General features: G+C 39.8%; 1 protein-coding gene across 2 annotated transcripts in view; it reads left to right on the top strand.

The window, feature by feature from the left end:
• The window catches only part of APIP (APAF1 interacting protein), a 30,443-nt gene extending 9,483 nt beyond the window's left edge, over positions 1-20,960 (top strand). Inside the window, exons 2-8 of one of the 2 annotated variants that reach the window (XM_065838541.2) lie at positions 6,788-6,888; positions 9,896-9,944; positions 11,205-11,322; positions 13,655-13,790; positions 17,542-17,709; positions 18,260-18,382; positions 19,614-20,960. In XM_065838541.2, the coding sequence (XP_065694613.1) occupies positions 6,788-6,888; positions 9,896-9,944; positions 11,205-11,322; positions 13,655-13,790; positions 17,542-17,709; positions 18,260-18,359 (672 nt within the window). In that variant the 3' untranslated portion in view covers positions 18,360-18,382; positions 19,614-20,960. The remainder of the gene's footprint in view (positions 1-6,787; positions 6,889-9,895; positions 9,945-11,204; positions 11,323-13,654; positions 13,791-17,541; positions 17,710-18,259; positions 18,383-19,613) is intronic. The other variant, XM_071809079.1, reaches the window with a different exon arrangement.
• Positions 20,961-24,678: the final 3,718 nt, after the last annotated feature.

The following is a 24,678-nucleotide window of genomic DNA, read 5'->3' as shown; positions in this document are numbered from 1 at the left end:
GAGAAAAGTATCCAGTACTTGAGGGAATTAGCTGTTCTGGAGGTGAATTATAATTACACCAATAATGACAATTTACCCACAGATCCCAATGAAGTCCAGTGCATACAACCCATGTGGTGAAAGATCCTGCAGAGTGCACAATTTTCCTTCGCCAGCTCGTTGGCAATAGTGTCATGAAAAGAAGGTGAGGAACAAATAGTGGATGCATTGGCTGCCAAATCCTGTGCCAGCTTATTGGCATTAGTGTCATGGAAAGAAGATGAGGAACAAATAGTGGATGAATTGGCTGGCCAACTACAGTGATACAAAGGAAGTCTATCTTCCTCCCTGCAGGCCTGCATCTCAGCTGTGGAGAAACTGCAAGACGTGCTAGCTGAAAAAATATCCTGAGAGTTCCAGCATTTCAAAGTTCCATTCTCCACCTGTACAGCCTATGATCTCAGCTACTCAAAAAGAGCGTCTCTCCAATCAAGAGAGAGAATATAAAGGGAAAGGAAACCCTGTGTTTTTTCCTGCATGGCCATGGAGAAGACATGAGGAGGTGGGATGGGAAACTGACCTCAGTCCTAGAGGCATGGGTACATGAGTTTCAGGGAAAGACAACCATAAGAGGGGATTCTGCCAGGAAAAATGCGACTCCAGTTTCAAGTGGGCAGTTCCCCAGACAGAGTAGAAGAGCTGATCTTGCTTTTGATCCTCTTGAAGAGGCTTCTGATTCATTCTTGCAAAAAGGAAGCAGTGAGTACTATGACCAGGACTAGAGGGCCCCTGCTTTGAACCAGGTGGAAGAGATGGATAACCGGGTTTATTGGACCATGTGGATTCGATGGCCTGGAACATCAGAGCCATAGGAGTACAGGCCTCTTAGTGGACACCGGCGTCCAATGTACTCTAATTCCATCAAACTATGAAGAGGCAGAACCCACCAGCATTTCTGGAGTGACTGGGGGATCACAACAGTTGACTGTGTTAGATGCTGAGATAAGTCTGACTGGAAAGGACTGGCAAAATCACCCCATCGGGATGGGCCCAGATGCTCTGTGCATCTTTGGTATAGATTACCTCAGAAGATGGTATTTTAAGGACCCAAAAGGGTACCAGTGGGGTTTTGACGTAGCAGTCATGGAGACAGAGGACATTGAACAGCTGTCTACCTTACCTGGTCTCTCAGAGTATCCTTCTGTTGTAGGACTGACAAGGGTCAAAGAACAGCAGGTGCCAGTTGCTACCACAACAGTGCACTGGTGGCAATATTGCACTAACTGAGACTCCCTGATTACCATCCATAAGTTGATTCATCAACTGGAGAGCCAAGGAGTGATCAGTAAAACTCACTTCCCCTTTAACAGTCCCATATGGCCAGTGTGGAAGTCCAGTGGAGAGTTGAGACTAACAGTAGACTACCGTGGCCTTAAGTCACATTGCTGTTAAGTGATTGGTACTGAAGCACAGCTCCTCCTGGCACCTCGACTGCCAGTGCTGGGCTAGATGTTCAAAGGAAAGGTCTCTTCTGCTTATCATGCAACTGATGCTATGTGGAGTATGTGGGTTGCATTGATCATGCAACAGGCTTACATGGGGAAACTTGATCACCCAGATATCTTACAAGTAATCACAGACTGGCCAGAGGGTAAGGATTTCAGAGTACCACCAGAAGATGAGGTGACACGTGCTGAAAAGACAACTCTGTATAGTAAGTTACCCAAGAATAAGAAGCGATATGCTTTGTTCACTGATGGGTCCTGTCATATAATGGGAAAGTACTGGAGGTGGAAAGCTACTGTGTGGAGTCCCACACAGTGTGTCACAGAAGCCACTGAAGGCCAAGGTGAATCAAGTCAGTTTGCAGAGATGAAAACCATCCAGCTGCCTTTAGATATTGTGATTGAGACAAATGGCCATTGTTCTATCTTTATACTGACCCATGGATGGTGGCAAATGCCCCGTAGGGGTGGTTACAGCAATGGAAGAGGAGCAACTGGCAGTGCAGAGGCAAACCCATCTGGGCTGCTGAATTATGCAAGATACTGCTGCCCAGCTAGAGAACCTGCTTGTGAAAGTGCACCACGTAGATGCTCATGTGCCTAGATGTTGGTCTATTGAAGAACAGCAGAACAACCAGCAGGTGGATCGAGCTGCCAAGATTAAAGTGTCTCAGGTAGATTTGGACTAGCAACACAAAAGTTAATTATTTATAGCTCAGTGGGCCAGTGATGCCTCAGATCATCAGGGAAGGCATACAACATGTAGATGGGCTCATGATCAAGGGATGGATTTGACCAGGGGCACTATTACACAGGTTATTCAAAATTGTAAAACATGCACTACAATCAAGCAAGCCAAGCAGTTAAAGCATGCGTGGTATGGGGTGTTGTCCCGTTCCAACAGATGGGGTGAGGGATGAGTTAACTCTAGACGTGACACGCGCCCTGGCTCAACAGATGAGACCAGGTGTGAGTTAACTCTGGGTTAATTCTGCTCGATTATGTGAAGTGAATGACAGACAATCACCTCCGGGGTCCAATTCAGTTGTGAGTTTTACTAAAAGTACTTGTTGGAATATTGGTTACAGTAAATGGTGACTTGGCAAAAGCATAACAGAACTTATCAACACATTAACAGTGAAAGTCCTACTACGAGCGATATATTGGCAACCATCAATAGCTATAATACGAAATTTAACCAGAAATCAACGGCAGAGCTTAAAGATGGTGTTATCCTTATATGTTCAAAAGGGAAAGAGAGGAAAAGAGTGGTAGGGAGGAAGAAAAAACTAAGGTATAAGGGAGAAAGAAAGAGAGTAATATATCTATATCTATGTATATATATATATATATACTGAAGGAGAGACGGAGAAGTGGGGGTATAGAAAAAAAAGAGAGAAGGAAAGAGCAGAGAGAAAGGAAGAAAGAAAAGAGTGAGGGATCCAGTCTCTTACGGCCCCACAATGTGGATGACAAGACTTGTACGATGATGTGTGGCCTTGGTATTCCACGGCGAGGATGCTGGGGTCAGGAGTGCAGCGTCCTCCGATGTCTGGTTCAGAGTGAGGGTCCTCAGGGTGCTGGTATTCTCTTGGTGAGGCCGAGCTGGTATTTCCTTGGTGAAGACTGGTAGGCCCTGGTGAAACTGGTGTTCCCCACTGATGATGACTGAACAGGCCCTTAGATGAGACTGGTATTTCCCCCCCCACTACCGTGCTGTTTTAGCTGGGTTTTTTATTACTCCCAGAGTAGAGGAAAGTCTGGGGGGTGGGGCAAAAGCGGTGATTGCAAAAAGTCCTGGGCCACGTTGAGGGTCTCCCTTTGTGTTGTGCAGAAATCCAGGGGGAGATGATGATTGCAAAAGATCACCAAGTTTCGACAAGCCGTGGGCCATGATAAAGGGGTCTCAACTTTTCCCCTGTGTTTGCCAAGCTGCACATATCAGGAGAAGGGGCTATGTGCCCTCCCGCACATCCTCCATCTCCTGTCGGTCAGCCAGCCTGATCTGTGGCTCGTTAGCTCATCGTTGATTTGCAGATCGCAGTGCCTCCTGCTCTGAATGTGTTGTCTTCTGGCTGAACTAGTCACAATTTTTTCAGCCATGATCCCTATCAATGCTCGACAGGAAGGCACCCCACTGGACTTGGTGTTTGTGAACAGAGGAGAACTCATGCGTAATGTGTCAGTTGGAGGTCACCTTGGGCATGGAGATCATAAAATGATTGAATTTTCTGTTCTTGGGGAAGTAAGGAGGGTGGTCAGCAGAACTGCTACTTTGGATTTAGCAAAGGCCACCTGGTTAGTTAACACTAGGGGATCTACCAATCGAGCTGGCCCTGCCTAATCAAAGCTTCCATGTACTGTAAAGGGGATAGAGTTCCTGTGTTGCACATGATGAATTTTGTTAGGGAAAACAGTCTGGGTTATTCCTGCCTTGAGCAAAGGCAAACCTATCCATGGAACTGCTTTTGCTTAGGGACCTGAGTGCACTCAGTGGATATTGCTGAAGGATGGAGGAGTTCCATGCATGCCTCAGGGGGATTTGATTCTGGGTGAGAATACTCCCATGATGTGAACTGTATGATGGTAATTGCTACGTAATACTATACACCATACTGACAGTACTCAGTAAGTACCTTTCAGGTTAATGAAGAATGAACTTCTACTAAACTAAACAAAGTGCAGCAATGATGGAACCAGAACTGGTTCTAACAGCTGGCATCCAGCCACCTCCTCAGGGTTGACACCTTTATTCTGTAAACCGTGAGCATGAACTATGAGTCTTAGATGCTGCATGCAGCAGTACAATGTGACACTCCAGTTTTCTTGCCCCAGGAGGCTGTCCTGATAGATAGAATCCAAAGTCATGTACTCAATTAACATTCCAAAGGAATAAGACTATGCCATGAACTGAGAAAAAAAAAATCTGTGTGTATGTGTATATATGTTTAAGGTGGTAGTAATTAGTTGAAATGTGTTGGTAAGACCTGAGCATGACGTAAATTATATAGAATAAGGGGTGGAAAGTGCTCAGTCAGCTGAGGCAGGGTTAGTTTCTACACTGTCAGAGCAGGTGACTCAGAACCCAGAAAGGGAGTATCTGATACCGTATAAGATCATGCTCAGTTACAAAGCGGGCCAGGGGTGCTGTCTCTCTCTCTTTCTCTTCCCCTCTCTCTCTCTCTTGCTCTTGCTGTGGGTAGCAGGGTGGTTGAGAACACTCCCAGTTCTATATGGGCCATGCGGTTTGGTGCTTTGTATTTCAGGCATGAGCTGTGGTTCGTGCAAGCGGGAGGCAGTTTTGGCACAAGCCACAGTGGGAGATTTTGGCACAGGCTGCTGCAGCACGACCACCACATGGTCAGGTTGTGGCTATTGCTCTGTAGGTGCTTTCATTGTTGTTCCTGTTCATAGAATCATAGAGTGGTTTGATTTGGAAAGGACCTTCAAAGGTCATCTAGACCAACTCCCCTGCAGGGATATCTTCAACTAGATCAGGTTGTTCAGAGCCCTATCCAGTCCAACCTTGAATGTCTCCATGAATGGGCCATCTACCACCTTTCTGGGCAACCTGTGCTAGTATTTTACCACTCTTATTGTAAAAAAAATTCTCCCTTATATCTAATCTAAATCTACCCTCTTTTCGTTTGAAACCATTGCTCCTTGTCCTACTGCAACAGGCCATGCTAAAAAGTCTGTCCCCATATTTCCTATAAGTCCCTTTTAAATACTGAAAGCCTGCAATAAGGTCTCCTCAAAGCTTTCTCTTCTCCAGGCTGAACTACCCCAACTGTCTCAGCCTATCCTCATAGGAGAGGTGTTCCAGCCCTCTGATCATTTTTGTGTCCCTCCTCTGGATGCTCTCCAACAGGTCCATGTCTTTCCTGTACTGAGGGCTCTGGAGCGGAACACAGGACACCAGGTGGGGTCTCACCAGAGCAGAATAGAGGGGGGAATCACCTGCATCAACCTGCTGGTCACAGATGAGAGGAGAAAGGCAAGAAACAGTAAAGAACTGCAAGTGGCAGCAAAGTGGTGACTGGGACATATTTGTGTATTAAGGCTGAGGCAGACCTGCAGCAAAATCTATGGCTGGACTTTGACTGATAACAAGACTGCATGCATACCACCCTCCTGTCTTTGGTTTCTTCTTTTAGCTTCTACAAATCTGCAGCATCTGTAGACAAGGGAGCATATCAAGTACAAAGCATTTTAATTGCAGCCATCAGTCATTTTATGCTGCATTAGAGGTGAGGCAGTTAGTATAAAATAAAGCTGAGACTTTTTAATGGTCATAGACTAGAATCATAGAATAGTTTGTTGTTTTTTCTTTGCTGTTCCATTAAACCGTTCTTATCCCAACCCACGAGTTTTGCCTTTATTTTCTGATTCTTGTCCCCATCGCATCAGGGGCATGGGAAGGGTGAGCAAGTGGTACATGGTTTTAGCTGCTAACTGCAGGTAGGCTGGGCCTAAAATATGACATAGGTACAGCTTTCTTAGTTTTACATGTTCAGTGTACAGTTTAGAGTTTCCAGTAGTTTTGGCTTGTACTATAAAGCCATTCTGGTTTAGATTAGCTATGAGTAAATCTCTGACACTACAGATATCTTTGGTTAATAGATTGATATAGATCTATTTGTAGATATATTTATTCATGTGATAATGGAATATGAAAAAAAATAAGAACTTCTTAAATTCTGAAATATTAGAATAATGGAATATAAATTCTGGCTAAACTGCATATAAGGTAACATAACATTGTAAAAATGTAGGAATCAAATAATTTGCTTATGGTTTTTACTGTATTTTTGACTGCTATGTGAAAATATTATATAACAGAACTAATAAAGTTTGTTCCACTGAAATTTGTAAATCAAGCAAAATAAACCTACAGAATAGATTCAATAGGAAAAAACATTAGCTGGGCTTTTCAAAATGGCTAATGTTAGGTGCTTTATTTTTCTTTTTTTATGGCAGTAGTCTGTGACTTAATCTCGCTTGTGTAGTACCTGTGGGCCACTTCACTCACATAAATTTGAGATAAGACCCTTCCTGTGAAGGATAATCAGACATACATTTTGTTTAGCAGTTTTGTTTGTTCATTTCAAGGTGTGAATGGCCCCTGCAAAGTGTAAAGGGTATTGTGCAAACATGCAGTCATTTTGTAACTGATGTTCATAAGCATGAATTAGACTGTCATACTGCAATATGAAAGTACTACCCCTTTAAACTCAATTTCAGAATTGAAATTCTTAGGTTTGATGGTTCTGATGGTTTTTAATTTATTTCCTTACTTTTAGGAGAATTTACATCCAAGAAATCTTATCCCAGAGCTTTGTAGACTGTTTTATGGTTTAGGCTGGGTAACAGGAACTGGTGGAGGAATCAGCCTGAAACATGGGTAAGTGAAGATGGAAGAGAAAGAATGTGATGGTGAGAGAGAGAGTTGCTGTGATTAGTAGTTGTTGAGTGCATTTCAATTCCATGAAAAATGTTTGGAAGAGTGAACAAGAAGTTAGAGAGGGAAATGAATAGTACACCAAATTTAACTGTATAGAAGGGAGGCGGCTGGTCTAAATTAATCATCGCAGTCCCTTCAATGGAGAGAGCCAAATTCAGAGTGTCTTTTTTGTGTCCTTTTTCTATCTTTGTTTAAGGTAGATGCTTTTTGTTCCTTTGTTTGAGGAACAATGTATTCCCCCTTTTTCACTTAATTGTCTGTGGAATTAAGAATGGGTTACACCAGGCACGCAGCTTTCAGATGCCTGTGAATTTTGCAGGCAAGACATTTCATTTGAGAAATAAATTACTGTTCTACTGAGATAATTTCTAAGGACATATTCTTAACATATAATAAACTGCGACAGGTAACAGCAAAACAATTTTGGGGATGTATCCACTACTCAGGAGCACTTTTTAATTTGCCTGTCTCCCCCTATTCATACTTCCCAAGCTTTTAATGGAGACAGAGCTCCTCTCAGTGGCCACTGAAAAAACAGAAGTCTTCATTCTGCAAAACATTTTGTACAGTGCCTGCAATTCTGTCTGCAGTCACAGGGTGTTGTGACACTCTAGCTTGAAATTGTCTGACCTCTCTTTTTTCTGTTGTACACTTGCATGCAGACACAAACAGCCATTTCTATTTAGATACATTATATATATGTGTATATATATATATATATGAAGTAAAGGCTTATATTTGTGCTTATATTTGTGCTGTTCTAATGCCTTCGTGCATTTCACTTCCCTGCTTGATTTTGCAAGCAAAGCAATTGCAAAATAACAAAGACAGAAATGATAAGAGGGTTAATATTTTTTAAAATGTTTTTTCATTTATGGAAAAATATTTCTAGTACTAATTTCTCATTGGTAGCTAAATGTAGCCTATTCATCATTTCAGTGCAATTTGTGTTGGTTGTGGCAAGACAAATCTTGTCAACTAACATAGTAGTACAGTTTTCCTCAGCAGTTCTATAGCTCAGACTACACTGAAATACATACTTGAGTTGGTACCAATATTGTACATGGTCTAGGAATAGTAATCTTTGCGGCTGTACTGTTATACACCTAAAGGTATAAACAAATACCTAAGGTGCCTATATTTATAGGTATAAAAGGTATAAATATAGGTATAAATATATTCCTAAAGGGACAGTAGGTATGTTTCAAAATGAGTAGCTAGGAGGCAGAGATCAGACTTTGAATTGTTACATAGAAAATAACGAAAGAACAATTGAAATTTGGTTGAAATGCTAACAACTAGTCTTACCAGCTAATCCCACTCAGCATTACTCACTGTGCAGTTCTTATCAGCTACTCAAAAATGCCAGTTTGGATGTGGGATTGCATATTAGAAATGAATCTAGAATTCTGTGTCAGGTGTCCTGTATTTCAAAGGTATTTCTTAATCAGATTTTTCCCTTTGTGATTAATTTCTAAAAAAAGAGAAAAAAATGTTTTAAGAAGAAATGCGTGTGTTTCATTAGTAGCCAAATTACAACTTGATTTCTCAATATATTGCACTCTCAATCATCTTTCTTATGCAAAGGAATTAAATCTAAATTAATGCAATGTTGGCAGTGTTAATCATGAATATTGAAAATTACAAATATGCTAAGGCCACATTTTGATGTGCTTCACAGGTGTTTAACTGCTATGAAGAGTACATCATCATAAGAGTTGTATTTTTGGAAGAGCTAGAATCATAGTCGTTTAGGTTGGAAAAGACCCTTAAGATCATCGGGTCCAACCATAAGCCTAATGCGGCGAAGTTCGCCACTAAACTATGTTCCTAAGTGCTGTGCCTAAACATCATCTTTGTATCTCCAGGCATGAGGACTCAACCAGTTCTCTAGGTAGTTTATTCCAATGCTTGACAACCCTTTCAGTGAATAAATTTTTCCTGATATCCAATATAAACCTCCCCTGGCGCAACTTGACGCCGTTTCCTCTTGTCCCCCATCACTCTCTGCTTGGCAAAAAAGGTCACCCCTCAGTCTCCTTTTGTCCAGGCTAAACAACACCAGTTCCCTCAGCTGCTCCTCATAAGACTTGTGCTCTAGACCTTTCACCAACTTTGTTGCTCTTCTAAGTGCTCTTCTCCAGAAATATAAACATCTTGTGGTCCTTACAAGATGTATCTGTAACTTGACTAATTATTCACTAGATGTCTCTCTGCTCCTGAATTTGATATGTTACTGCTGAAACTCAATAGTGATTACAATTTAAAATATTTCAGATCCCATCTTAAAATCATATTAATTTAAATCAATTTTTCATTGTTTTTGTTCATGTAAACTTTGCAAGAAGTGATGCACTAATGTTTGAATTTCAGTGATTTAATTGCATTGAATTAGTGTTATCTTTTTTATCGATATAAATAAACATATAAATGCATGAAAAACCTAAAGTACACAAATATAACAAAAACCAAACTTATTTATGTTGTACAGTACTACAGATAATTAATATTGGTTTTAGGTATCCTGGATTTTTAAGTAGTAGTTTTGTCACCTGTTTTTTTATAGACCAGCATCTGCTTGCAACTTCTCTTATTCCATTTTTATTCTAAATTCTGGGGATTCCTGTTTGGACTTATTGCAGGGGAAGGCTTTGTATTTTTATGTGTAGGAAAAATAAGGCTGCACTTCTATGTGTGTTTCAAATCTCTTGGCAAGTTGAAAGCACGGTTTTGTACCCTTGCAATTTAGAGATTTCAAATGCCCTTGTATGATTCAGTTTTATTTTGAAAACCGTCTACACGTCAATCTCTAGAAGGAGTAAGAAAGTTATTAAATTATGAGGGGCTACATTTGCTATTTCCTTTTCAGTAGATTGAGACCTTTAAAGCCTGTGCAGTTGAACAGCCCTGTGTTTATCTATTTTTCCCTGTCTGTAACTTTTCTTAGGAATGAAATCTACATTGCTCCTTCAGGAGTCCAAAAGGAAAGAATACAGGTATGTTGAATTGTATTTTTACCTCAGAGCTCAACTTGAGATAGATGAACATACCTTTGTTTAGGGTTTGATTTTTTCTTATGTAAAGTTATAAACTTGTTGTACTGCTGTATCGAAACAACTGGCGATTTTGTCCAGTACTCCACTAACATAGCAAGCCAACATGTCTTTCAGTGGCCAGTGTAGATTAGTCTTAACGATCTCTTTGCTTTAAATTAACACAGTAGACTGTGAAATTCAAACATGACTCAGGTCCAGTTTTATTCTTTGTCAAGCTTGAATGACTTTATAGTGGTCTACCTACATTTCAAGTTATTGTGGCACACATGTAATTAAGCATTAACACCTTATTTCTATTTTAATTTGAGTGACTCTCCCTGTGGAAAGATGACCTCCTCTATCTGTCCTTTCCAGAAAAAAACCCACAATATAAGTGGAGGGGAGAATGGTAAATGAAAACTATTTTATGACAGCAGGAACTCCCCCAGAATAGAATATGTGGAAAGGATTTATTGTTTTATAGATCTGAGGATAAATAAAATGAAAAGTGAAAGGAATCTCTTCACTGATGGAAACCTGGGATTTTGCAGCAGTGCTTCCTGAAGATGCTAGCAAGTCAAGCAAAAGCATAACATGGCAAGGCTGTGATGGTTGTGTTCTTTGATAGCAGTAGCAGTGGACTGAGCACAGTGAGTCAGGAAGTCTCTTGCAACTGTATTTCCTGCTGATTTTTAGAATAACGTTAAAGAAGAAAATTCTACTGCTGTCCTGAAACATTTTATGTACTATTATGAATAGCTGATTGCTGCAAAGGCAACATTGATGTAAAGCCACTGAAAGCAAGGCTTAAAAAATTAGTTCTACAGGTTATACTGTATTATACTATATGGAGGTTTAATTCATGTGCTTTGTTGATTTCTTAAGGGGGGAAGGAAAAGTACATCTACATTTCTTTTTTTTTTAAATCAATTACTACTTTTCCTTTTGATTTATTCTCTGTTTCTTAGATACAGGCTGTCTCCTTTCTAAGGAAACTTTGGTTTTACAAATATCTGCTTGGCAGCAGCCTGAATAAAAAGAGTACCTAATATTAACTCACATTTCACAATGTCAGTAAACAGTATTAAAAGCTAGTATAAATGTGGTGCATTACAGCACTTTTACAAAGTTGAGATCACATTCTATATTAAATATGCGCTGTATATATTTGTCTCCTGAGAAGAGTCATCACAGGTCAAAATAATTTCTGCTTTCTTACAGGCAGAAGATATGTTTGTTTGTGACATGAATGAACAGCATATCAGTGGTCCTCCACCGCACAAGAAACTAAAGAAAAGCCAGTGCACACCTCTTTTCATGAATGCCTACACTATGAGAGGTGCATAGCAAATGTTTTTAGTTCAGTGATGAAACACTGTGTATACATATCCACAAAATTAAAAATCAATACCATACACTAGGGAAGCGAACGTCCCACTGTACTCAGCGCTGGTGAGGCCCGACCTTGAATACAGTGCTCAGTTTTGGGCCCCTCACTACAAGAAAGACGTTGAGGTGCTGGAGAGAGTTCAGAGGAGGGTGACAAGACTGGTGAGGTGTCTGGAGCCCAAGTCTTATGAGGAGTGACTGAGGGACCTGGGACTGTTTAGCCTGAAGAAGAGCTTATTGTTCTCTACAACTATCCCAAAGGAGGTTGTAGCATTGAGAATGCTGGTCTCCTGAGTAGCAAGTAATAGGACAAGAGGAAATGGCCTCAAGTTGCACCAGGGAAGGTTCAGGTTGGATATTAGGAAAAATTTCTTCACGGAAAGGTTTGTAAAGCGCTGGACAGGCTGCCCAGGAAGGTGGTGGAAGCACCATCCCTGGAGGTGTTTAAAAGATATATAGATGAGACTCTTAGGGACATGGTTTAGTGCTAGGTTGAGGTTATGGTTGGACTTGGTGATCTTAAGGGTCTCTTCCAACCAAAATGATTCTGTGATTCTCTATTCTTGCAGTGAAATAAACAGGAAACTGTAAAATGGATTGATTTGCGAAAGAATAGGTACAATGGGAGGTAATCTGTGGTAACCACCTTTGACTGTTGTTTACATTTTAGTCTTCTCATGTAGCTAGACCTATGGTCATCATTTCAGAACTAATTTTTGCTGCAGTGGATCAATAGATTGCAGGAGGAGGTAGCATTTTTTTTTACTGGTAGTTTTGCCTATTCAGCAACTGTGTTTTAGATCCCTTTACAACCACTGGCTGTGATCAAATGTTCTTGATTATGGATAGGTTGAAAGAAATACGAAACTTTTCTCTTGTAGGTGCACAGTAATAAAGAGGTTTTGCTGTTGTGAAGGTTTCCATCTGTTACTTTAGAAAGGATTTAGGGAGTCTTTTCTGATCTTCCTGCACAAGACACATGTAATGCAGAAAAACTCATTTCATATGGAAACTTTGTAAGTAAATTGTAAATATTGCCTACCTATCTGTGCTGGTTTGACTGAAAATGAGTTAATTTTCCTTCTTGAAGTTAGAAACCTTTCTTTTTGGTAGCTGGCATCATAATTGTTTAGATTTAGTTTGAGAACAAGAAGATAACACCCTGGGACAGAGTTAATGTTTTTAATTGCTCTGGTCTGAGAACCAAGGACAGTTCTGAGCGCTCTGCCAACAGGTGTGAGGCAGCTAGGAAGGGGGGCATAGATGAGGCAAACCTTGACTGACATCCAGGCTAATCAATAAGAGTATTCCATCCAATTAGCGTCATGCTTCATGTTTAAGAAGAGTTGGGTTCTTCCGGTTAGGCTTTGGTTGGAGCCAGAATGGAGACCTGTTTGGGTGAGTTCTGTTTGGGACTTTGGTTAGCTCGACCTTTTGCCATCCTGCCACTTTGCGGAGATCTCTGGTCCTTTCTGCCTTTTTCTCTCTGGGATTGGCTGTTCGGCACCAGGGTGCTGCTTCCTGGAACTGACTGCGTGGTGCAGACAGAGTTTGTGAGGAATTACGTTGAGTATCTTTTATTTTATAGTCTATTATATATATATATGTATATGGTTATTATTAGTAGTATATTAGTGTTATTTGATTAAACTGTGTTTGTCTCAGTCCACAAGTTTCTCCCATCCCCTTTGATTCTCTCCCCTGTTTGGGACAACGGGGGTGGGGCGTGAGCAAGCGGCTATCATGGTTATATTACTAGCTCAGGTTAAACCACGACACTATCTTTCCATCATGACACAATAAGATTACAATAAATTTTTTTTTCAGAAAATCAGTGGATAATTGTAGAGAAATACTAGCATGAAAAGAAAGTAAGAGTCTTTAAAATTTCATCTCACAAATAAGTTTGAGAATTCGTTATAATCTCAGAACTCTGATAAGTAATAGTGTTTCAAGCATTGTAGTATGTAAAGAAATGTACAAGTAGTGTTTCTCCTTGAATTTTTACAAGTAGTTTCTCTCCTGGAATTTGTCACTTACTAACACTAGTGTCCTAAGACAATCCATAATTATCCTTTATAGATGACTAACTATCTCATACCTTTATTTAGGTTGCAATATATTTTTTCCTATAATACAGTAGATCACCATTTGCTAAGATGTCTGGCCAAAGGAAATGAATTGATTAGGTAAATAAAGTTTTCTTAATAGACACATTTCAAAATTCATTCTAAAAATATTTTCTATTTTCTTTTTTTTTTCTTTCTTTTATCTGTTCTTAGGGGCAGGTGCAGTGATCCATACTCATTCCAAGGCTGCTGTTATGGCTACCCTTCTTTACCCAGGGAGTGAGTTCAGTATTACCCATCAGGAGATGATAAAAGGAATCCAGAAGTGTACTTCAGGAGGCTGTTACCGGTACTTCTTTGTATTTAAGAAAAGAGGCGTGCTGCTTGATCATTTGTTTTCAGCAGTATAAATAGATGACAAGTCATTTGAGTTATGTGTGTTAAAGTGTGTAATATAAAGTATTAGGAATAAGAAGTAAAAAGACCTCTGAAATACCTCAGTCATTGGCTTTCCTTAAGAAGGTCTCAAGCCTATGGAAGAGATCTGAGATGAAGTCTTGTAATGTCAAAGCTACTGTGCTCTGTTGAGCTACAGAAACAAACCAAATAAAGAGCTGTGTCCTGACAAATATCTAAAGATCAAAACCAGGTCCTGTTTGACTAACCTGATCTCCTCCTATGACAAGGTGACCTGGTAAGTAGATGAGGGGAAAGGCTGTGGATGTTGTCTACCTAGACTTTAGTAAAGCCTTTGACACTTTCCCACAGCATTCTCCTGGAAAAACTGGCTACTTATGGCTTGGATGGGCATACTCTTTGAAGGGTGAAGAACTGGCTAGATGGCCAGGCCCAAAGTGTTATGGTGAATGGAGTCAAATCCGGTTGGCAGCCAGTCATGAGCAGCATTTCCCAGGGCTCAGTATTGGGGCCAGTTCTGTTTAATATCTTTATCAGTGATCTGGATGAAGGAATTGAGTGCACTCCCAGTAAAACAGCAGCAGGCTGGGAAGGAGTGTTGATCTGCTTGAGTGTAGTAAGGCTCTACAGATCTGGACAGGCTGGATCCAATTGCATGAGGTTCAACAAGGCCAGGTGTCAGGTCCTGCACCTGAATCACAACAACCCCATGCAGTGCTACAGACTTGGGGAAGAGCAGCTGGAAAGCTGCCTGGTTGAAAAGCACCTGGGAGTGTTGGTCAGCAGCTGACTGAATATGAGCCAGCAGTGTGCCCAGATGGCCAAAAAGGCCAACAGCATCCTGGCTTGCATCAGGAATAACATGGCCTGCAGGACTAGGGAAGTGCTTGTCCCCCTGTACTCAGCACTGGTGAGGCCCTGCCTTGAATACTGTGTTCGGTTTTGGGTCCCTCACTACAAGAAAGACATTGAGGTGCTGGAGTGAATTCAAAGAGCAATGAAGCTGGTGAGGGGTCTAGAGCACAAGTCTCATGAGGAATGGCTGAGGGAACTGGGATTTTTCAGCCTGGAGAGAAGGAGGCTTCAGAGAGACCTTACGACTCTCTTTAACTACCTGAAAGAAAGTTGTAGCGAGGTGGGTGTAGATCTCTTTTCCCAAGTAGCAAGTGATAGGATGACAAGAAATGGCCTCAAGTTGCAACAGAGGAGGTTTATGTTGGATATTAGGAAAAAATTCTTCACCAAAAGGATTATCAGGTTTTGGAACAGACTGCCCAGGGAAGTGGTTGAATCACCATCCCTGGAGGTGTTTAAAAGATGTATAGATTCTTAGGGACTTGTTTTAGAGATGGATTTGGCAGTGCTGAGTTGATGATTGGACTTGATGATCTTAAAGGTCTTTTCCAAACAGAACAATTCTATGATTCTATACAATGTTAAACTGAAACTGAAGCCAACCAACATTAGGTCGCATTGATAACACACAAACTACATTTGGGTGGACTTTACATATCACTGCCTGTGCTAGTTTAGGGCATGTTGTAGGAGCAGAGAATTTCAGATTTTACTTGACAGACTTTGAAAGAAAATTCAGAATAAACAACTCATTAAAGATAATGTTACTACTTTTCAAGGATGAGCTCTGAGTTAAGTGATGTGTTATTCCAAATTATGTGTGATGTCTTGAGGACTCCACCCACAGAGTGTTAAATTGAGATCCACAAACAATATTTATATAATATGTCACAATTAGATGAAAAATTGGAATGCTAAATTCTTTCCACTTTTTAATGCTGATTTTTGTAAGAAACTGTTGCCCTTTGGCAAGGGAGCAAGCCCTCTGTCTGGCATGTGACTTTACGCCTGGGCATATTTTATTCCATTTAGGTTGACTTGCCAGCTTTACCTTCTTGTCAGCATTAGCATTTGTATTTTTAAAGTGACAAAAGACATTCCTTATATTGAATAGTCTAACAACATTGTTTTTTAAAAAAAATACACTACAGTTTTATTTTTTGGATATGCATTTCAAATTCTCAAACATTCCGAAATGTTAATCAGGAGACATTGTATTTATTGGGTTCCATGTCTCTGTGCTGTCCCATGTCATCCTGTTAATTTACCAGGAAAACTAAAGAAATCAAAGCTCCAGATTACATGGTTCCTAAGTACATATTCATCCATACTGATTCCACTGTCTTACCTCACACAAGGCTCCCCATTGAATTCAAAATCAATTTCATAGTACAGAATAGGATCTTTCAAAAAAGGGTTTGACAATATGTTGTTTCTAATTATATAAGCCTTTTCCAGAAGCTATCTAAAAAAATGCTACAGATAGGATAGTCAGAAGTATTTGTTGGCCTAAATATGATCCCAGTGATGCCAGAATAGCTTTACCTTTGATTTCAGTAGAAGGAGAAAAGATCTGTAGTAAATAGCTTTGAAAGTCTCAGAAGGAGGTTTGGCTAAACATAGGCTGCTTATATTTCAGTAAAACTAAAGAGATATCAGGTATTTAACTCATTCAGAGTATTCTTGGGGTTTTATAGATTTTAGTTCTTGATAAAAAGCTTATAGTTATGATTAGGAATCAGTTATGGTATTTATACCTGCTTCCAAACTCACATCCAAGTAGAAAGCAGAACGTAGCAAACCAGTCCCTTAGCTCATTTGGCCTCATTAGTAGGAAACACTCCAAATCTGATTTTAATGATCAGAATATGTAAGAGTCAAAGTAAATCTAGAGATCTACAACTTCATTTTCTTCATTCACTATTTTTATGGACTTCCTTGGGAAAGCAGGAGCATTGAAAACTGTAAGGGATGAGACTTTTTAATTTTCTGAATATCTGATTCAAAATACAGACTGTAATTTTTTTACTATTGCTTCCTCTCTGTGTTTTATACAAGTGCTACTAGCATCTACTCATGAAATATCTGTGATCTCAATGGTAAACCTGGACCTGAACTGGAGACTTATTAGAACTGTTTCAACAAGTTTCTGCCAGTGTTAATTAGGGTTCACACAATGCCAAATATCCCAATTCTCCTTCAGCAGAAACTCTTAGGCAAGATCTTCTGAGTAGCATGCATCATCTTGTCTCTTGAACTGGGGTTCTCAGGCTCTCTTAAGATCACATATAGCTCACCAGTGACTCCATCACAGACAATTTATTTTTCATGTGTTGACTCTGATTTCTCTTTATATGCCTTAACAAGTATATCTTATTTCCAGGGGCTTTTTGGACTACTTGAATATTTTTTTTTTCCTGCTCTCCAGCAATAGCTTAATTTCTTTCTTTCTTCATGATTCTTTTAAATAATTCACTCTGAGATAAAGCTTGTAGGTGATGCCAATACAGGATGAAGAGAGTATGAAAAAGTTGTAAAGGAACTCAACAACGAAATTGATACATGAACAAACAGCTACGCCTAATACATTAAAGTGTTATTTTATTTTTGTGCCTCTAGTGTTGCTTGGATATTGGCAGCATAGCATATGTTTGGGACTGAGAGATGTTCCTGAGAGTTCTTATGTTACAGAGTGACTCATGAGAGAGGAGCGTAAAATCATTAGGGTTGAGAATTTGTTAACATCTTTACACAATCGAAGGAGAATCTGTTTCTTAGATCCAAACACAGTGGTTTTTTAAGTATATGAACATTCATTTTTCTTTTAGATATGATGATACACTAGTGGTTCCCATTATTGAGAATACACCAGAAGAGAAGGATCTCAAGGAAAGAATGGCACGTGCAATGGAAAAATACCCAGACTCTTGTGCTGTATTGGTCAGACGTCACGGAGTTTATGTGTGGGGAGAAACATGGGAAAAAGCCAAAACAATGTGAGTACAATTTAGGAATGTGGTATCTTTTGCTATTATACCTTAAAATCTTAATGACCTTACTGTGGGGTGTATTTCCAGCCCCTGGACAATGATTCAGAACATTAAGTTCTGGCCTCAATTAAAGTATAGGGAACTTTTGAGAATGCATTAATCCATGATTGTACTGCTTGGTTCTCTTTTCATACCAGTGCTAGATAACGGGGTTGCCAACTTTTTTGTTTCACATGGACAAGTCCCTCCTCATATGAAATCTGCAGGCAATCTCTGCTTTTATATGACACCTGCCAATACAGTTTGTGTAGTCTTCCCTAGTCCCATTTTTTTAATCTACTTCTTTATTCACTGATGGAAATGCAGCAAATCAGGATCATGTAGCAAATATGCCACGCACTTTCCATGCCACAGTAAAGGAACGAAATTACAATAGAACTGTCCAATCAGACTGTCGCATTGGTGATGTAAAGGTAAAGGAAGAAAACTACTAGTTTTCATAAAATATGGTAAGATTTGAGCCTTTCTTTACACATCACTTTTCTTTTAATTTTAGGTGTGAGTGTTATGATTACTTGTTTGATATCGCAGTGCAGATGAAGCAACACGGGCTAGATCCTTCAAAACATCCAGCAGGAGAAAACGGGATCTTGTGAATGACAACAGCATTTTTATTCAGGTGTGAATTTGTCTGTAGAGATGATCTGTTTGGAAGGAGAGGCTACAGATGACACCATTACTTCAGGCTGCTCTCCCACTCAGGCAACTTCAGTATTGTACATCTCCCACACTCCCACACCATTACCACTGCAATTGTTATTTATGCCTGAAGTAATGCTCCTTTACCACACAATGCAACAAAAAGATATGTTAATAGTTGTGTCCTGTGCATATTTTAGCACCCATGTACAGCACAGAGTGCAATTACTTTTTAAAACTAAATTGTATCAAGCATTACTAGAAAAAGCCAAAGGAGAAAAAGGAGAAAAAAAAAAGTCCAGCCTAGTAAGCTATTCTAATCAGAGAATAGACTTACTTTTGTTCTTCAGCCTGCAGGACCAGGTTTGATTTCAGTCCATCTCAGTGGTACTATTTTATGTGGTGGGTTGTGTTTTTTTTTTCCTTCTGCAGAAATGGCTGGTTGCAATTTGATTAAGTTTCATTGATTAGTGTCACCTGTTTACCTCATGCAGCAAATTACGATGACTTTCTGTTTTCTAATGTAGCAATGATCAATGTTTTGAAAGCTTTCATGGCAAATATTTTGAAGTAAAAGCACACAGATAATATGATCTATCAGTACTTTGCATGAAGGATCCCTGAAACAATTCTCCCACAAGCAATTTACAGCCCAGTATGGCAAAACACAGTGGTAGTGTAACATTTGAGAGTCTGGGACACTTCTTGAAGATATAGGTAAGTTTAAAGATACCAGTACTGAGATTATAAAGGAGATGATAGGCCAAAGTGGTGGCCTAATTAAACAGGATAGGCTAGCTTGTTGCCCAGATTTTGTCCATCAGATAATCCTCTCCACTCACCACGTTTGCACTGGAAGAGATGACAAATGGCTGCTCGGGCAGCGTGAGCCCAGAACAGACAGGTACTTGGATCATTAGCCTTTATGCCTACACTAGAGAAAGAAGCAGCGGGACAGGAGACTTGCTGTAAATTGAGTCTCTGCATGAACAGGTATTTGGAGTGCTGCTGGAGTGATGAAGATGTGCGGGCTACCACACCTGCATAGGGCTAACTCGTGACCTGCAAGAACCATTCTAAAATTGTTCCTCAGCCCCTGAAATTGAATAAGTTCGGCTATTATAGTGGAATTAATATCCCTTTGCCTATTTTTTACTATGAAAGACCTAGTTTTAGAGTATTTTCACTTTTATCTCGCTTCTCCTATACAGGTTTCTTTCATGAGACGGGATTTCCAGATTCCACCTCACAGTGTTAAAACCAGAAGGGGGTGCTGTTATACTCGACTGATTGACAGATATTGGCAGACAGTTTTGATTGTTAAACACGTTCAAAAAGAAGAATTAAAAGAACAATGAAATGCCGAACAATCATTGCTGTTTATGAATCCTGTCAAATGCTACAGTAGGACGGATGACAATTCAGATGCAAAAAAAGGATTTTTAAAAAAACTGTGGAGAACTAATGTGATATTTTGTTTGTGTGCTTTAAAAATTTCTGTTTCAACACCCTGCATTTGTTGATCCTGCTCTACTGCTACATCATATAACTTTTTCTAGGTCTCCATTTCTGAAAGTTATAATAGTATATATTAGTATAATATAGTATATGTTCTTGGGGGGAAAAAAAGTGAGGATGACCCCTTCTAATTATGTATAAGGTTTAAAGCATTGTTTGAACTGTTGATTCATTCATGCTGTATTATTGTTTTTTTAATTAAGCCTGTAGTATTTGTATTTTTAAATTCTCTTAGTTGTCTTTAAAATTACTAGGAAACACATAATTTTATGACATGCATTTGAAAGTTGTTACTGAGACTGCTATGGGTCTTCTCTGTTTTATCCCTCTTTGCGTTCACATTCACTTTCAGTAAGATTTCATTACAACCTTAAAACAGCTTTTTATGACCTGTGGTTAGCCAGCCTAAGGTAGATTTAATCAAATTGCTGATTAAAATATTCTCTTACGTATTTATGCATTTTAGTGTCTTCTTTCAAAATCTCCTGAAGTGGCCCCCCATATGTCTAAGTCTTCATTGACCAACTTGCTGATTGAGTATTGAGACTTTAGTCCCAAGGGTGAATTGAGACAGGGTAAGTGTCTTGGTTTCAGCTGGGAGAGAGTTAATTTTCTTCCTGTTAGCTGGTATAATGTTGTGTTTTGAATTTAGTATGACAAGGATGTTGATAATACACTGATGTTTTAGTTGTTGTTAAGCAGTCAAGGGCTTTTTAGCTTCTCATATTGACCTGTCAGCAAGCAGGCGGAGAGGAGGTTGGGAGGAGATACAGGTGGGACAATTGACCCCAACTGATCAAAGGGATACTGCATGCCATATGACATCATGCTCCATATGTTAGCTGGGGGAACAAGAAGGATGGGGGGACATTCAGAGTTACAGCATTTGTCTTCCCAAGTAGCTGTTATGCCTGATGGACCTCTGCTTTCCTGGAGACAGCTGAGCACGTCTGCTGATGGGAAATAGTGAATGAATTCCTTTTTCTGCTTTGCTTATGTGTGTGGCATTTTCCTTTGTTAATAAACTGTCTTTATCTCAATCCACAAGTTTTCTCAGTTTTACTCTTCTGATTCTCTCCCCAGTCGCACCACAGGGGAATGAGTGACTGTTTGGTGCTTAGTTGCTGGCTGGGGTTAAACCAGCCTTTTTGACACCCAGTGTGAGTCTCAAAGAGTTCGAGATAATGACAGGTTTGACTGGAATGTGTTAGGTCAAATTATAGCTGTTATTGCTGTTTAGTTATTAATTGGCAGGCTTCTGTGCTTGCTGTGGGGCTTGCTAGCCTTACTGTAAATTAGAGCCTGGTGCTCGTTGGTGGCTGCTTTTTGGTTTTGCTGCTTGCTGTGCTGCTTATCCTCTTACTCTGCTGTGCCTGGAAACATATTGATAAAAGCAGTTAGTGCCTGTGCTGGCAGATGGCCAGGGCATTGCTACTGTTTTCATGCTGCTGTACTGCACAGGCTGGAACTCCAGTGTGAACTCCAGTTTAAACAATTTTGCAGACAGGTTGGTGAAAAAGAAGGGAGAGGAGGTGCTCCAAGTGCTGGAGCAGAGATTCCTCTGCAGGCCATGGTGGACCATGGTGAGGCAGGCTGTCCTTCTGCAGCCAATGGAGGTTAACAGCAGAGCAGATATCCATCTGCAGCCAGTGGAGCAAGTGGATGTCCGAAGGACTGCACCCCATGGAAGGGACCCACACCGGAACAGTTTGTGAAGAAACTGCAGCCCATAGGGTGGACTCACACTGGAGAAGCTCAGGCAGAACTGTTTCCTGTGGGAGAGATACCACAGTGGAGCAGGGGAAGAGTGTGGGAAGTTCACCCCCTGAGGAGGAAGGAGCAGCAGAAACAACATGTGATGAACTGGGCACAATCCCTGTTCCCCATTGCCCTGCACCACTCAGGGCTGGGGACAAGGTAGGGAAATTGAGAGTAAAGTTAAACCTGGGATTTAAGTTGCACATTATGGGGATTACTATAGCAGGAAGTTCTTGTTGCTAACCAGGCTTGGAGCAAGGCTAGGAGTTCATTGCAATGTTAAACTGACCAGCCTGGCCCAAAGGGACCAGGGGTGGAGATCATAATGAAAATACCTTGAAATTGTTGTAACCCATTGTTTGAATTGCATGTTATAGGAATCACCATAACAGGATCAACCAAGAAGTCTGGAAGAAACTTCTTATATTTTTCACCCATTAATGACCATTGACTTTTCTTTAGTTATGTATGTCAGACTACTGGTTATAATACAACATATGCCATTCGTCTCTATAGTTACTGGTAACTGCATTGTGCTGAACTTGCACAAAATACATCCTGCTTTAGCTTGGTGAGTATTCGTGTCTCCATGTAACAGTCTGTCACTGGGTTCCGACAAAACTCATTTGCAATAAGGCGTCATGGTATAAGACAAGCTCTTGCTGACCTGATCCAGCCTCCTGGGAACCTGCTGTTTTTAAGCAGTAACTACGGTGGGTCCTTGGATTCCCTCTGATGAAGGGCATGGGAACAGAAATTAGCCTTGAAGATATTAAGGCCTACCTGTGAGAAAGATGGGAGTAAAGGAGTAGCTGGAGATGTGAAGGGTGTACCCGTGAGAGAGAAGGGAGTAGAAGAGTAACATTGATGATAGCAAAAATAGCTAATGAGATGTTAGAGCTGTAACTTGTAACCAATAGTGAAGAGACACATGAATTGGTAAAACTGTATAAAAATGCACTTGAGGCAATAAATGGCATCTACTATTTTCATCCTGAAAGATGGTCTATGTCGTTTGTCCGTCTCAGCCACGACACCGTCACCTCTCTGGGATGCTTCCAGTTTTCTCAACAGGAAATAGCTTAGCCTTGCTCTAAAGTTTTCCTGTCCCTGTCAGATACAAACTAAAGAGTTGTTAAAGTTGTTGTTAAAAAGTTGTTAAATTGCCATATAGTTCAGATAGACCTCTTTTTGCCCCTGATGATTGGACTGCAGTATTCACCAGCATTAATAACAGTGAATTAAATTGAAGAAAATCTTTGCCGTTATATTCTTAGATTAAAGGAATAACTATATGGAGTTCTTTTCTGGATTTCCATACACATTTTAGAGACATAAGAATAGCATTGACCATTTTGTGGTTTATACCATTTACTTTATTTCTGAATTCCTTTCCCAAATCATTGTGCTACCTGATTCTTAAAATAGAAAAGGAGTAGTGCTGCTATACTTACAGACTGGCAGGTTTAATTAAGATCAGTGTCTTGTTACCGTTAGACCTGTTTGTCCTTCCCCACTGCATGTAGTGCTGTACCTGCAGTGTGCAACTTTTAAACCTTAGGGGGAGGGTGACATTGATTATTGTGCAATAGTGGTTATCACTAAGTTACTGCAGGTTGTTGCCTATATGTTTATGGATACATTTTTTCATTATTAGATACCTGCCAGTGGCAAACGTTTTGCAGTGGCTCCACATCTTGTGAGTTTATGTGGATTGCAGTAAGAACATTGGTGAAATGTTCCTATTTAGATCAGAGAGTAACTTTGGACAGGCTGCATACTCCTCTCCTCCACTTGAGCACAAAACGTATCTCAGCGGTACAACTGAAATGAAGGGAAAGCAGATTATGTTTCCCTTAGCTTTTCTTCCCTATGAGCATGCTAGCGAAAATACTTCTTGATGTAACAGTCTGCTTTAGTCTTGAAATCTAGTTGCCATCTATTACTTGTGATTTATTTAAACTGCTAGATTTCTGCAAAAGAGTAAATCACTGTAGTATTCTGGCGATGCTATCAGAATAGAAAATAATTGTTTTGTTTCCTAATACTGAAATTTTGTAAGGATGAAGATGATTTTACACTTGATGTTGTTTTGTTCTGCATTTGTAATGACAAAGTACAAAGGAACACTCACAAGGAAAGGTATTTTTTGCCAAATATATTCCTCTGGGGTCATGTGAATTACAAATATTAATTTCCTCATCCAGCTACAATTTGCCACTCTATAACCTTTCTAAAATCTGTGTGAAATATCAAATTTCCTTAGGAGTAGTAAAGTTCTTATAGGATTCCAAGATGCTCACAATCCCATTCAGTGGTATAGAAATGAGCTATATACACTCTTCTCATGTCTGTGTATGAACTCTCAATGAAGAAATCTATTACTTCACAGCTTTGGTGGCTTCATAAACTGTTTCCCAAAGTCTTCAGAAAACTCTTACAGTTAAGCTCAAATTATGGAAAACAAAATATGAAATTTCCCATGTGATCTAAAGCTGCTAAACTCCCATCATTTTTAAGTCTAGATCATTTTCTGATGTGAATTTTAGGCTGATAAACCAGCTAGTTATTCTTATATTTGCAGCAAAGACTTGATCTCCATCAAAGCTGATTATCTAGGTTTAGTATCACCAGGTAGACTTATGTAAAAATGACATAATTCCAATTTCAATTGGGTCATCCAAAATACTAATTAAATCCAATGTTTCCCAATAAAAGTAATTTCCTAGCAAACATCCTGCTTGTTTTCCAAGAAGGAAATAAAACTGCAGACTGTAGCATCTTTGAAACATTAGGAGATAGAGCTCTAACATACAGTAAGCAGTTACGTTGCCAATATAGGTCCTCCAGTGAATGCTGTAATGCCTGAGCCACTTGTGTCCAATTTAATTTAACTTCAAAATAATAATTTAAAAATTAACATCTGAAAAAGCACAGTGAGTAGTGGAACAATACAAACAAACCCGTAGCTTTCCTCTAAATACTCTTTTACCACAGGTT

Source organism: Patagioenas fasciata, chromosome 5 (assembly GCF_037038585.1).
Source record: "Patagioenas fasciata isolate bPatFas1 chromosome 5, bPatFas1.hap1, whole genome shotgun sequence".
In the NCBI taxonomy this organism is placed as follows: Eukaryota; Metazoa; Chordata; class Aves; order Columbiformes; family Columbidae; genus Patagioenas; species Patagioenas fasciata.
Note: the sequence above shows the minus strand (reverse complement) of the source record. Positions and strands in the feature narration are given on the sequence as shown.